At 52.7% G+C, this 13076-nt stretch overlaps 1 protein-coding gene across 2 annotated transcripts in view; it reads right to left on the bottom strand.

The window, feature by feature from the left end:
* Positions 1-13076, bottom strand: part of SLC12A8 (solute carrier family 12 member 8) — a 140482-nt gene that overhangs the window by 52083 nt on the left and 75323 nt on the right. For both annotated transcript variants that reach the window (XM_059687600.1, XM_059687599.1), the window contains exon 6: positions 2496-2609. In XM_059687600.1, coding sequence (XP_059543583.1) covers positions 2496-2609 — 114 coding nt within the window. The remainder of the gene's footprint in view (positions 1-2495; positions 2610-13076) is intronic.

Here is a 13076-nt window from a genome sequence, read left to right as displayed (position 1 = left end):
ATGGAGATGGGGATGCAGACAAAGCTCTGTGGTTAGCCGTGAAGAGGAGAGGAAAGGGGCCATTGCCAGAGGGACTGAAGACGGATGATTATGGGCTTTGTTGTTTTTTTTTATGTTATTTTCATTTTCACAGCTTTACCCAGGCATAACTACTATACAATAAGCTGCACGTGTTTAAAGGGTAGCAATCTGAAAAGTTTTGGCAGATGAGTAGATCTGTAAAACCATCCCCTTAGTCAGGAATATATTTTTCAGTAAAATTCCCTGTCCACCCCTCCTGCTTCCCTCACCTCATTTCCAGGCATCCACTGGTCTGCTTTCTGCTACTATACTTTCAAGTTCTAGAATCTTCTGTAAATAGTTTTTAAAATTTTATCTTTTTAAAAGCGTACTCTTTCTTCTCTGACTTCTTTCATACAGCATAATTATTTTGAGATTCATCTGTGTTGTTGCATGTGTCAATAGTTCATGTCTTTTTATTGAGTAGTTTATACTGCATGGCAACACCGCCATTTGTTTACCCATTCACCTATGGATGAATGCAGTCAAACCTCGGTCCTCGAACATCTCCCATCCTGAACAATTCAGTTCCCGACCAAGTTGTTCCCAGGAAAGATGCCTTGGTAGTCTAACCAAACTTCGGTTCTCAATCTAACAACCCTTTCACGCTGACATCTCAGCAGGATAAAAAGCACCTCTCAGGCAACAGACCAAGGAGAGAATGCTTTTGTTGCTGGGAAAAATCGATGATTAGCCCAATTTTAAAACATAAAGAGGCCATCAAGAGCGCTATAGTTGTGAAGGGTGTAAAAGAAGCAATGATCACAGGCAATTGAAGAGGTTCAAAAACTGTTGTTGATTTGGAGAAAAGAAAAGCAGTGAGCCAGGGGCCGCCATTTCCATTTCCGAGGCGGTGACATATGAACAAGATGCTGCCTGCTGACCTGAGAGACACCCCCTGGACCGAGGGCTGCGAGTGGCTCCTTTAAGGCCAGTAGGAGGTGGTGCAATAAACGTAAGAAAAGAACTGTGTGTTTATTTACAGATTAAACAGCACATTAGACACCTACTGTATACAAGAAAGCTTAAAACAGGGAATCATCTGAGGGTCTGGAGTGGATTAAATTCCCGTTATTTCTAATGGGAAAAATGATTCTGTTTTCGAACAAATCGCTTCTCGAACAGCCTTCCTGAACAAATAAAGTTGGAGAACCGAGGTCCCGCTGTAGGAGCTGTTTCCAGTTTGGGACGATTACAAACCAAGCTGCTTTGAACTTTCATGCAGAGTCCTTGTACGGACACCTGCGCTCGTCCTCCACAGTAGATCACCAGAGTGGAATGGCTGGGTGTATGCTTAATTTTTAAGAAACCACCAAACTTTTTTCCAAAACGGTTGCACCATTTTACTCTCCCTTTAGCAGTATGTGAGGACCCCAGTGTCTCCGTGCCTCTGCCAACATTTGGTATGGACAGCCTTGTAAATTTTTGACATTCTAGTAGCTTCTCCTCTCTTTTCTACCCCTACCCTATTTAGGGAGAGGATAATGAGCAAGAAAATGGCCACATATAAGACGGCAGAGGGAGAAGGTGAGGAAGAGAAGACAAAATCAGCCACACTCTAGGGCAGTGGTTCTCAACCTTCCTAATGCCGCGACCCTTTAATATAGTTCCTCATGTTGTGGCGACCCCCAATGTCATTGTTATAAATTGAACATAATTAAAGCACAGTGATTAATCACAAAAACAATATGTCATTATATATGTGTTTTCCGATGGTCTTAGGCGACCCCTGTGAAAGGGTCGTTCGACCCCCAAAGGGGTCGCGACCCACAGGTTGAGAACCGCTGCTCCAGGGCATCAACACAGGCTGATCAGGGGTGAAATGCTTTTCTGAGGCTGTGCCTCCCTGCCATCATTTAGATCATTTGATCAACATATTATCTTACTGCCTCCAGGCCAGGCCCCCAGCATGGGACAAGAGTTCTGCAGGGACCTCGGCTGTGAAGGCTTCTCCCAGGCCCCTGCGGGCCAGGAAAGTGGGGAAGGCAGGGGATCCTGGTTTCCCCACACCCAGTGTGGTAAGAAAAGACAACAGCATTTCTTTGTGCCATGGGAGACTGGGCAGGAGTCAGGGGAGAGAGAGGGGAGTTCTAGACCCAGTTTGCACTCATTCCAGGGTAGAAAGGACAGCTTGTCCTGCTGAGGAAGCCATCCTGCCCTGCCCTGAGAGAAGTATGTCCCCTCTCTTCATTTGGCCTAGAGGTGTCAATATATAAGTACAGGGGTTAAGGGGGATTAAATCATGTTGGGGCCTTCAGGAATTACGGACAAGTACACTGTTACAGTAATAGATTTTTAGCCAAGGCTAAGACCATCTCTAAAGTCAGATGTACATTCTGAGAGCACATGAAGGTCCGTTATGATTCTGAGTTTTACGCACCAAGCATTTATACCCCCAACATGAGCGTGAAAGAAACGCCAACGAATGACAATACCTGTTGCTGCTGGGAAGAACACCCCAAAGACAGTGAAAAAAGACTCCCCGGGGCTGTAATCAGGCAGCGTGTTGTTCTGCAGCAGTTCCGGTGAATACCCAACGAAGCCATGTTCTGAAATGCACCGAGAGGAGCCGAATGAGCCAAATGATAAGATGCAGCACAGGCTTCCCCAGACTGTAGTCCCACCCAATGCAGAGAGAGAAGGTCCGACAAAGCCACCTTCCTCCCACATCCAGCTGACTTCTGTGTGCCTGTATCTGTAGATACAGGTGGACAAAATGACATGAAGGGGAACAGCAGTTACCACGGGGGGGGGGGGGGGAGCATTTTCTTTCTTTCTTTTTTGCTTGTAGACGTCAGTATACATCTTTCAATGAGCATGTATGTGTGTGTTTGCTTTTAATTTAAAAAATTAAGTTATCTCCCTGCTCAGAAACCGTCTCATGGGTCCCCATTAACTGCAGAACATAGTCCAAACTACTTAGGATGAGTGTCAGAACCATCCACAGCCTGGCAACCCCCACCATCTACCATTCCTCTTTGCCTCCTCCTTCTCCCCTACAGTCACATAGACACCTCTTCCCAAGAACCCCACGGACACCCACCCCTGCGGCCCTGCCTTCCAGACCCTTCTCCCACATCCCTGAGCATCAATATCGTGCTCACTCTTCAAGCTCACCTCAAAGGTTGCTCCCCTTGGGTTGACAAGAACCCCCTAATCAGAATCAGTGCCTCCTCCTGAGTGCAGCTGGCAGGGTTAGCCACATCACGTCTTTCCCCAACTGGCCTCCTTGAGGCCGCAAGTCCCGTCTTGCACATCCCTGTCCCCCCGAGTCAAGCACTGGGCCTGGGTCACAGCAGGTAGGTTGTGAATGTGGGTCACACTGAAAAGACCCTTCCCTCAGATCCCAGCGACGGGCACAGCCCGCTTCCGTGCTTTCGATTTGACTTGTTCACAGGCTGCTTTGTAGAGGGACATCTCAGATCCGATTTCTTCAATGCGTTTGAAATGTAGTACATTGACTTGAATGAACTTTTTCAAGTTTGAATCCTACGGGCACTTTGCTTCTTTGTCAAAGGAGGCCACTTTGAACAGCCTCTGTGGACACGTTCGGGGCTGTGGCATTTCAAGAGACAAGGTAACGGTTCCTGGGCCAGGAACGCGCAGGCTCTCCCGCTGTGCTTCTGAAGCCCGTCTCTGAGAAGGGGAGGTGCTCCTGCTAACCGTAGTCCAAGAGAAGCCAGCCCGGCCCCCCGCCCTCCGCCCCTGCAGTCACAGAGGACAGCACTGGGCTATGACTCCACGGCCGCCCCCAAGGCCGGGTGACAGGACCTCCTGCCCGTCCCCCACCTGCCTCACCCCGAGCATCCACCCACCAAACGCGCCAGCTCCCTGGTGAGTCCTGTGAGGTCGCCAGCGCTTCTCACAGCTTCCAAGACTCATAACTTCATAGGAAAAATATTTTCAAAAAAACAATAAAACGAAAGCTCAGTGAAGCACAAGGGGCCCTCGGGAGTCCGGTCGGGATGCAAAATCGTCATCAACCGCTCTTTCCTGAACACAGAACTGTCCTGGGACATTCGATCCCAGGAACCGGGCAACATTTCTGAATGGTTTGGCATCTTCACAGCCGGTCCTCCCCTCATTAACAAAAAAGCGACAATAGCGAAGTGAACTTCAGTTTATCCGCTGGCTGACCCCGGGGACTAGCCTTCCTGAGGAGAAAACCAGTCCAGCCTGCCTTGGAACGGAGCTCAGCCAAGCTGGGAGGATGCTCAGGTCCGAAAGCGCATCTGAATGTGCGCCGGGCAGGCCAGCCGTGCGGACATAAACACTTCATCAGGCTCCGTGGATCGCCGCCATCGCTAAGGGGCCCTGACGGGCAGGTATGCGGTCATCAGGCCTGAAGGGCTTTGCCCGGGTCAGCCTGAAGGGTCCAAGTGAGTGCAGGCCCCATAGGTGAGTCACTGGGAAGCCTCTCCCTCCATCCCACCAACAGATGAGACGATGAGTCGCTGGCTCCCTGGGGGGCTGGGAGCAGCTGCCTCGCCCCTTCTCCTGGGGCAGCCCTCACACATTCCCCAGCACACTCACACCCGCCCTGCTGCCCCAGCCTCTCCTCCCAGGTCCAGCTCTGCACCTCTCTCAAGGGAATAACCTTGCATTTGAGAAGACCTTTATGGACCAAGCTGCTTGGCAATGCTTTGTTTCTAATATTGTAAGGTGTGTCTACATGTCTAACGATAAAGGAGGCTGAAGTATTTCAAATGCTTATACAGGGTTTTTAGTGCCATAGAAAACTATCCATGTTCTACATATGTTAAGAAAACTAGATACCATTTATAGTATAAATACTCAAAGAAGTTTCCATTTATGCGTGTAAAGAGTAGAAGCGAATATACCAGAACAGTAACAGTGGCTCTCTGTATAATGCAATTAGGGAAAATTTTTTTCTCTCATTTTTTTTATGTCTACACATTTTCCATGTTGTTTTTAATGAGCATAATTGACTTATCATCAAAACATATCTTTCAGAAAAACAAACAGACATCCCATAATGGAAAGCCCACTTTCTCCAGACAGCTTTTCTATAAACAAAGATCTTTTCTTCCTTTTCATCTCTACTCCCCCTACTTCTCAAAATGATTTCGGCGGTTTATGAGAAAAACATATGTACAACAAGGATCCAAAGAAAAAAATGAGAGAGAGAGGCCCCAGCCACACCTGCATGGCACACAGCCTGAGGGCTCTGAACAAGACTACGAGGCCAGGTCCCGCAGTCATCTCCCTCCAACCAGAATTCGAGGCCCAGAGAGAGCACCTTATGAGCTTTCTGACCAAGCAGGACTGACCCCAGGGCCCACCCCTCACATGTGCCGCTTTCCAGTGGATGAGGAGGGGCCCCAGAGGTTTGCATGGTGGACCTGCCTCATTTCTCTGCCCCCGCCTCCCCAGGCCTTGGTGACCAGCCCTCATCCGCAACTCCTGGGACCCGGGTCTCTCCCACAGGCTGGACCTGGTCCAGCTGGACCCTGAGCTCATGCAGGGCAGGTGTGCAAGGCAGGCACTGGTGTCCCTGGCTGGCGTGCGTTGCTGAGGAGTGAGGTTAGCTGGCTGCGCCGACACCTGGGACCAACCTCTCACAGCGGGTCTTCATGACCGACTTTCTGATGCCCAGACCAAAGGTACCTATTCTCTGCCACGGCCTGTTTGAGATTCTGATGAAAGCTGTGGCCGCTCTCCCCACAGACAACACATTGTGCAAACCAGTTGGGGTTCTCAGGCCTCCGAAGACGTTCTGGGAGGCTTCGGCCCCGAGGTTCAGGACCTGCACACCAGGGGCTGCCTCTGCACTTGAAACTGTCCTGCCAGGCCCTGCAGGCACCTATGACATCCCCAGCCCTGCCTGTCACCACTCCCTGCCAAGGAGTGACACAGCCAACTATGTTCCATACCGCAGGCCTGCCAGACTCGCCGAGTCCCCCCATGCACAGGCATTGTGCAGGGCCCCCCAGAGCACCCCGTCCTCTGAGAATAATAAACTCACTGAGTACCTCAAACATGCCAGTCGCTGGGTAATAAGTCCTTTACGAGGTCAACCTTGATCTTCACAATCGCCCTGCAAGCTCGAAGGTGAGGAAACCAGGCTCAGGAAGGTAGGGAATCTTGTCCAAGGTCAGAGAGCCAGACCTGCCTGGATTACAGCTACAGCGTCTCCTCCAGGCCAGGCCCCAGCCTTGCAGGCCTCCCACACAGAGATGTGTGCGGCACAGGCTTCCTTCAACCTCACGAGACTCCCCCGGAGCTCCCAGCATCCCCCTCTCTCCATCTGTGGGCCGGCAGGGGGCCCACCTGTGGAATGCCACCAGCTGAAGGGGGTGGGTAGCTGGGGCTTGCACCGCTGGGAGGAGGCAGCGCCCAGCCTGGACCCCAGGTCTGTCTGAATTCAACGTGTTCCATCAGCCACACCGTTTCTCGGTAATTCGTCCCAGAAGTGTTTCCCCAGAGATTTCTAAAAATGGTCCCTTTGCCTCTGTAAGCCTTGTGTCTCCCCTCTGGCAAACCAGGGGAGGCGGGCTGGGGTTCTCTCAACAGCTTCCGAATCTGAAAGGGCCTGGGATGCCCAGGCCCACCGCTGCTCCGTCGAATGGAGCTGGGTTTGACCTGAACATCTGTTTCTATAGCCATAGAAAAAAATACTTTGGTTCCATTTGAGCTGTGTTTTTAGAAAGAACAAAGAAAACAAATCACGCCAAGACCCAGGCAAGAACAGGCAGGGGGAGGACGCTCACAGGTCTGTCTGCAGAGAGGCTGGTGGGCTGTGCTTCTCTGGGCCCACTGTCTGATCAGAGGGGTGCTCACGGGACCCCACCCACCGTGCCTTGGCCAAAGGTGGCCAGCCTTGGTCACAAGTAGTGACAAAGCACAGCTCCCTCAGGCCTGGGCTAGGCCCCAAACCCTCTGGTGTGGTGGCTGCTAGGAAGCTCTCTGTGGCACCTGTGGTTCCCCCACGCCTGCCCCTGCCCCTGCCCCTGCTGCAATGAGAAGAGGCAGTCCGGAAGTCATCAGCCCCCACATGTGGATGTCAGATTGCAACCACTGACTAACTGAGAAACGGAGATTTCTAAAAATGACGCTGGCACTCCGGCCACCACCCCACTGTGAGCCGCGGGCTCCAGCGGGGGGAGGGGGATTCCGGCACTGGCTTTCTTCTTGGCTCCCATCCCCAACCCCTCAACTAGCAAGATAGCCCTTTCCTGGGAATGGACAATGGAAGAGGCTGGTCCAACCAGGAATAGAAAGAGTGGAGGAAGGGCCCGGGAGAGAGGAAGGCAGGGAGGGGCCCAGACCCAAGGGCAGGCTGACCTGGGAGATCACAGGAAGAGCAACTCCGTGAGGAAAAGGAAAGGAGAGGCTGAGGTTCTGGGAAGGGGCACACGCCCTGCAAACAACACCTGGGGTGAGGGGCGGGGAGGGGCTCCCACAGGCAGAAGACCACCAAGAGCAAGCTGAGGGTCCCCAGGAGAAGAGGAAGCACAGTAGGTGTGCCCAAGGGTCAAGCAGTTGCTGTAGACAAGGTTCCTCCTAAGGTCCGACTCCATGTGGAGCTGGACTGCGACCCAGGAGGGTCTGCCCAGCGTCCCTTACACCTTGACAGCTCTGGGGCATGGCCTGATGGGGACGGGGGTCCACAGTGGGGTGGGGGAGGGCAATGAGTCTGAAATGACAGCCCGACAGAGAGCTCGGTGAAAGGGGGAAGAAAGGGAGTGTCCAGGCCCCTTCCTGCCCCTGAGTGCCCACACGGCACTGCCCAAGGGCCGCCACCCACACGTACTCAGATACTGCCCGGCCCCAGAGGGTCCAAGGTGGACGGAGAGGAGCAGTTAACCCACCCAGCATGCCCCGGCGCCCGGGCTGGTCAGCGGGGCTTCCCTTCCTCTGGGCTCTGGTGTCAGCTCCTGGAAGCTGCAATGAGCAAGGCAGCCCCGGGTCTCAGGAAGGAAGATGCACCCAAAGAGCAGAGGTTGGGAGAAGTCCAGGCTCATCTCCTCCTCGATGGTGTGGGGGATGAGGGCCCCAAAGACCTCTGGGGAGGAAGGGGAAGCTCTGATGAGACCAATAGTCAGGACACCTGGGTTCCGCCCTGGTCCCGCCACAAGCTCACTGTGGGCCTGTCGGTGAGCCCTTCCCCCTTGGAAATGCAAAGTCTGACCCTCGGTCTGGAAGAGGCCCGAGATTCTGCATCCCTATTGAGTACCCTGGCGATGGAGAGCGAGGTACTAGCCAGTTTCCCACAACCCTTCCCATTCTGGAAGTTGCCAAACCAGAAGCCCATTCTCAACACTCAGGACACATGGTCCAAAGACACAACCTGTTTCCAATGGCAGACGTAAAATCCCAAATTAGCTTCCAGGACATGTCAGCACCGCCCCTGCCTCCCTGGCCCCCCTTCCCTTTCTCTGTGGCTATTGATACAACGCACACTCCGGAACGACTACAGTTTAATATGTTAATGAATCAAAGCAGGTCTGCATGACAAGCACTGGCGTAACATCTCCCATTACTTCACTGTCACGAGTGCTCTCCATCAGTGCCGATAGGAAAACTTCATGACCTCATCCACTGGCCCATTTGTGCAGCTGAGGAAAATGGAGTTTGGAGATGGAAGTCAGCTGCTCTGAGGCATGGAGAACTGACTGCAAATGGAGCAGGAGCCCTCGCTTAGGGTTGAGTTGGATTCCACTCGGTAGCACGTCCCCATGGGCTGGCCTGTCCTTGAGCTGGGTCCTAACAATCCTGGTCCACTGAGAGCAGTGGTTCTCAACCTTGGCTGCACACTAGAATCACCTGGGAATCTTTTTAAAATCCTGATTTCTGGGCCTCATTCTCCGGAAATGCTGTTTCTTTGTGATGGGGTGGGGCCACAACATTAGTAACAAAGAAACAGCATTTCCGGAGGACGAGGCCCAGAAATCAGGATTTTAAAAAGGTTCCCAGGTGATTCTAATGTGCAGCCAAGGTTGAGAACCACTGACTTTGATGCTCCATAAATAAATTTTTTTTTTAATTGAATTCAACGGGGCTATATTGACTTGGACTGTATTGATCACTGGCTGGGGAGACGGAAGGGGAAGTAGGTTTGGAAGAGCCCCCCAAGGCCCCGCCCACAGCACAGCTGTCCTTCCCTGCAGTTCTGGGCAGGGAGCTGGGCGCCTTCCCCAGACCACAGTCTCCTCTCTGGCTTCAGCCCTCGTGAGCTGGGTTCTCCAAGGGAGGGTGGGGAGAGGATGTGAGCAGGGTTTCCAGCTCCCAGGCCCCCACCCAGAGAGAAAATACACAGAGGAGGGCTGGGCAGGCCAGCAGTGGCCAGAAGGGAAGTCGGAGAGGGGCTGGGCCTGCCCCGAGGGCGCAGGGAGGAGCAGCCTGGAGCCTCCAGGCCCCAGGGGAAGGCCTCCACCCTGCGGGACAACTGGCTGGTGGGGCGGGAACAGCAGGAAAAGCCCAGAGCTGGGCAACTCTGGGGACAAAGGGCCCCGGTTGGGGTGATCTTAGGGCAGCCCCCTTGGGAGGGGCGGCTAAGAGTTCCAGTAAGGAGAGGGGCTCCTGCCAACCCCCACAATCTAGCATGGGACCGGCAGTCCTGGGGTTCCTTCTGGAGCAAAGGATTCGCACTTGGAGGGGGGATGGACCTTTTCCTGGCGAACAATGGCTTCTCATACCCAAGGAACGGCTCATCTGCTGACCTGTGTTCTATTTTAAACGCTTAATGACCTTTTCCTATAATGGCCTTGGGGTCCGCAAGTTGAGATGAGAAGAGAGTTTTGCCTGGAGAGGCCTACAGAGGAAAGAACTGTCAGAGGCCCCAGGACATTCAGGAACTCAGGGCTCACCTGCAGGAAACACAGAAGCATCTTAGGCTAATATAGTGACGGCCACAGGTGCTGAGCCAGGTTGGTGCCAGGAACCGTCCACTCTGAGTGCTTTGTGTACATTAACTCACTCACGGAGTAGGTGCATTTGTCAGGTAGGAAAGGGGAGCACAGACCGGGTTCAACCCTTGGCTCCCACTCGGGGTCAGTGCTCACCCAAGGATACGGGGAGTGTGGGAAGGGGGTGGGGAGCCAAGCTGGTCAGCCTGGGCCCCTACTGAGGGGACCACAGAGGCCCCAGGACCTGCCCAGTGCAGCTCTCAGCTCACAGGAGCCCTGAGAAAGGAAAATCTGGCCTTCTTATCTCCTGGGGAAAGGAATGCACTCTCCCGCCAGGATAAGGGGCTGTTTTGACAGGAAGTCTCCACCCTGGCTGTGGGTTCCTCCCAGCCACCACTTGCTCCTTCTGGCAGCTGGGAAGGGAGTGGATGGTCAAGGGGCCCTCCTACCAAGAACCAAGCTGCACATATTGAAACTCCCAGACCCCCAGTTCTGCAGCCAAGGGCAGTTCTCCCCCACCCCAAGTCCTACCAAGAAAGAAAGGGAGCAGATGGTCTCTTAGAATGCCCTGGCAGAGATTTAGTATCATAGGCCATTAGAAGGTTAGACCACGGGGGGGGGGGGGGGGGGGGAGGGGGACCCTCTGGCCCTGAGAGGGGGAAGCAGGACGCGGTGTGTCCCAGCATTGTCCTTACAGGGCCTCCTCAGCCTTCGTGGCCCTTTGCAAGCCTTTCAGCCCGGTGCTCAAGGAGAGCAAGGTGTCTTTGCATCAACTCCCCATTGATTAGGATCTCCTCGGGTCAAGGATAGGTTCCCCGCTCCCTCTATCAGTGGTTCTCAACCTTCTGGCCCTTTAAATACAGTTCCTCATGTTGTGACCCAACCATAAAATTATTTTCATTGCTACTTCATAACTGTAATGTTGCTACTGTTAGGAATCGTAATGTAAATATCTGATATGCAGGATGGTCTTAGGCGACCCCTGTCAAAGGGATCGCGACTCACAGGTTGAGAACCGCTGCTCTAGATCCCCTCCTCCTCTCTGGATGGATGCAATCACTGGAGTGCTCGATGGGCAGGGGGACCCGCACATCCTACCTGGGACAGTCCTGCTTACACCTGTTGAATGGAGTATTTGTCAGTAGAGCCAGGAAAGTTTTCTGATGACAACTGACGATTGACGGGGAGTGTAGAGAGGAGAGCAAAGGGACAAAAGGAAAGAGACTCTTCTAGACTGGAAGTGGCTGTGTGCCCCAGGGACCTACCGTCATGCAAAGTATAGTCTGGGGGGATCAGGGGGCCTGATTGTCTCTCTGGTTCTCTGGTCTATAGGTGGCTCATTCCCTACCCATATGTGAGTGACTTGAAGGCATGTCTCCCTGACTTTGTGTCCCTTTCCTCTCAACCCATAGGTGCCCCCAAAATACCTGAGCCAGAGAGTGCCATCATTTGCCCCTCCACAGCGGGCACAGAAGGCCTTCTGCCCACGCCCACAGCCAGAGGGCACCTTCCACCTGCTGTGAGAGGAGCATAAGGCAGGGAGGGAAGCTGGGGGCGGCCTGTGCTAGCCCATCCCTCAGGGCGTCACCCTTCAGTCCTTGGAGCTCAGGCTGCTCAGGGCTGAGGCAGCCAGGCCCAGCAGTGTGAGAGGACCCTCCCAAGCTGGTGACTTCATCCTTCAGGCATCTGTCCCCACAAAGCTGGCCAGGGAGCCGGGCAGAACAGAGCCCCTCCTGCTCACAGAGCTGAGAGGACACCGGGGTTGAGCTGGGCAGTGTCCGCTCCCACTTCCTTCTGCAGCCGCGACTGGGTCCCCACGGCCTCTTCAGCCTAATGGCTCCTTTCTCTGCTTTCCACACCCAAAGCCAGCACATAAAATAATTCAATGGAGAGAGCAGGAGGGCTTGGGGCCAGGGCCACGGATTCTGGCCACTTTTCCTTCATCAAACTCAGCACCAGGGAAGGCCCGGGGCTGCCTGCTCCTGCCCCTCGGACGGCCAGGCAGGGGTGAGGCCCGTTGCCCACAGAAAACCTTCTAGCAAGGGTAGAACCCAAAAGCCAGGAGTTCATGGTTCCCAAGGTAGTTCCTCCCTCTCCCAGAGAAATAGTCAACGGTCTCCTTTATTTTTAAAAACAAGAACACCCAACATACAATGTTATCCCATAGGCAGAACAAACACAGGAGTGATTCACTTCCTATTTAGGTCATAAAGGAGAGGATGAGCCTGGCCAGCATGGCTCAGTGGTTGAGCATCAATCTATGAACCAGGAGGTCACAGTGCAATTCCCCATCTGGGCACATGCCTGGGTTGCGAGCTTGATCCCCAGTGTGGGGCGTGCAGAGGCAGCTGATCAGTGATTCTCATCATCGATGTTTCTATCTCTCTCTCCCTCTCCCTCCCTCTCTGAAATCAATTACATATATGTGTGTATATATATATATATATATATATATATATATATATATATATATATATAATTTTTTTTAATAAGGGAGAGGACAAGAAAGGAGATGAGTGATGAGGAGGGGCAGCAAGATGGCGAGATGGGACAGAGAGTTCAAAAAAAGAGAGAAAAAGATTAGGAAGGAAAAACAGAGAGAGACAAACCTAAAGGAAGGAAGGGCGAGGCAGGAAGAAAGGAGGAGAGAAAGCAGGTATGTCTGAGGCAAGCTGGAGTCACAGTTTGCGGTTGGCTCGGTTTGCAGAAGCTCAGAAATCCTTATCAGGATGCTTACAATCCTGCACCCTCTCAATCCTTAAACCCCTGTTCAAACCCTTACTCTTCCTGCTTCAGGGTCAAATGGGCCTGTGAGAATCTGGCTGTTCTGGATCCCGTCCTAGAAAAATGATACTTATTCACATAAATTTCTGCATGCAATTTTAGGGGCTCACGAATCCTAACTTAAAAATTACTTATTCTAGAACAGGGGTGGGCAAACTTTTTGACTCGAGGGCCACAATGGGTTCTTAAACTGGACCGGAGGGCCGGAACAAAAGCATGGATGGAGTGTTTGTGTGACCTAATATAAATTCAAAGTAAACATCATTACATAAAAGGGTACGGTCTTTTTTTTTATAGTTTTATTCATTTCAAACAGGCCGGATCCAGCCCGCGGGCCGTAGTTTGCCCACGGCTGTTCTAGAA

This window comes from Myotis daubentonii, chromosome 3 (genome assembly GCF_963259705.1).
Source record: "Myotis daubentonii chromosome 3, mMyoDau2.1, whole genome shotgun sequence".
Taxonomy (NCBI): Eukaryota; Metazoa; Chordata; class Mammalia; order Chiroptera; family Vespertilionidae; genus Myotis; species Myotis daubentonii.
The sequence above is the reverse complement of the archived record's forward strand: the minus strand, read 5'-3'. Positions and strand labels throughout refer to the sequence as shown.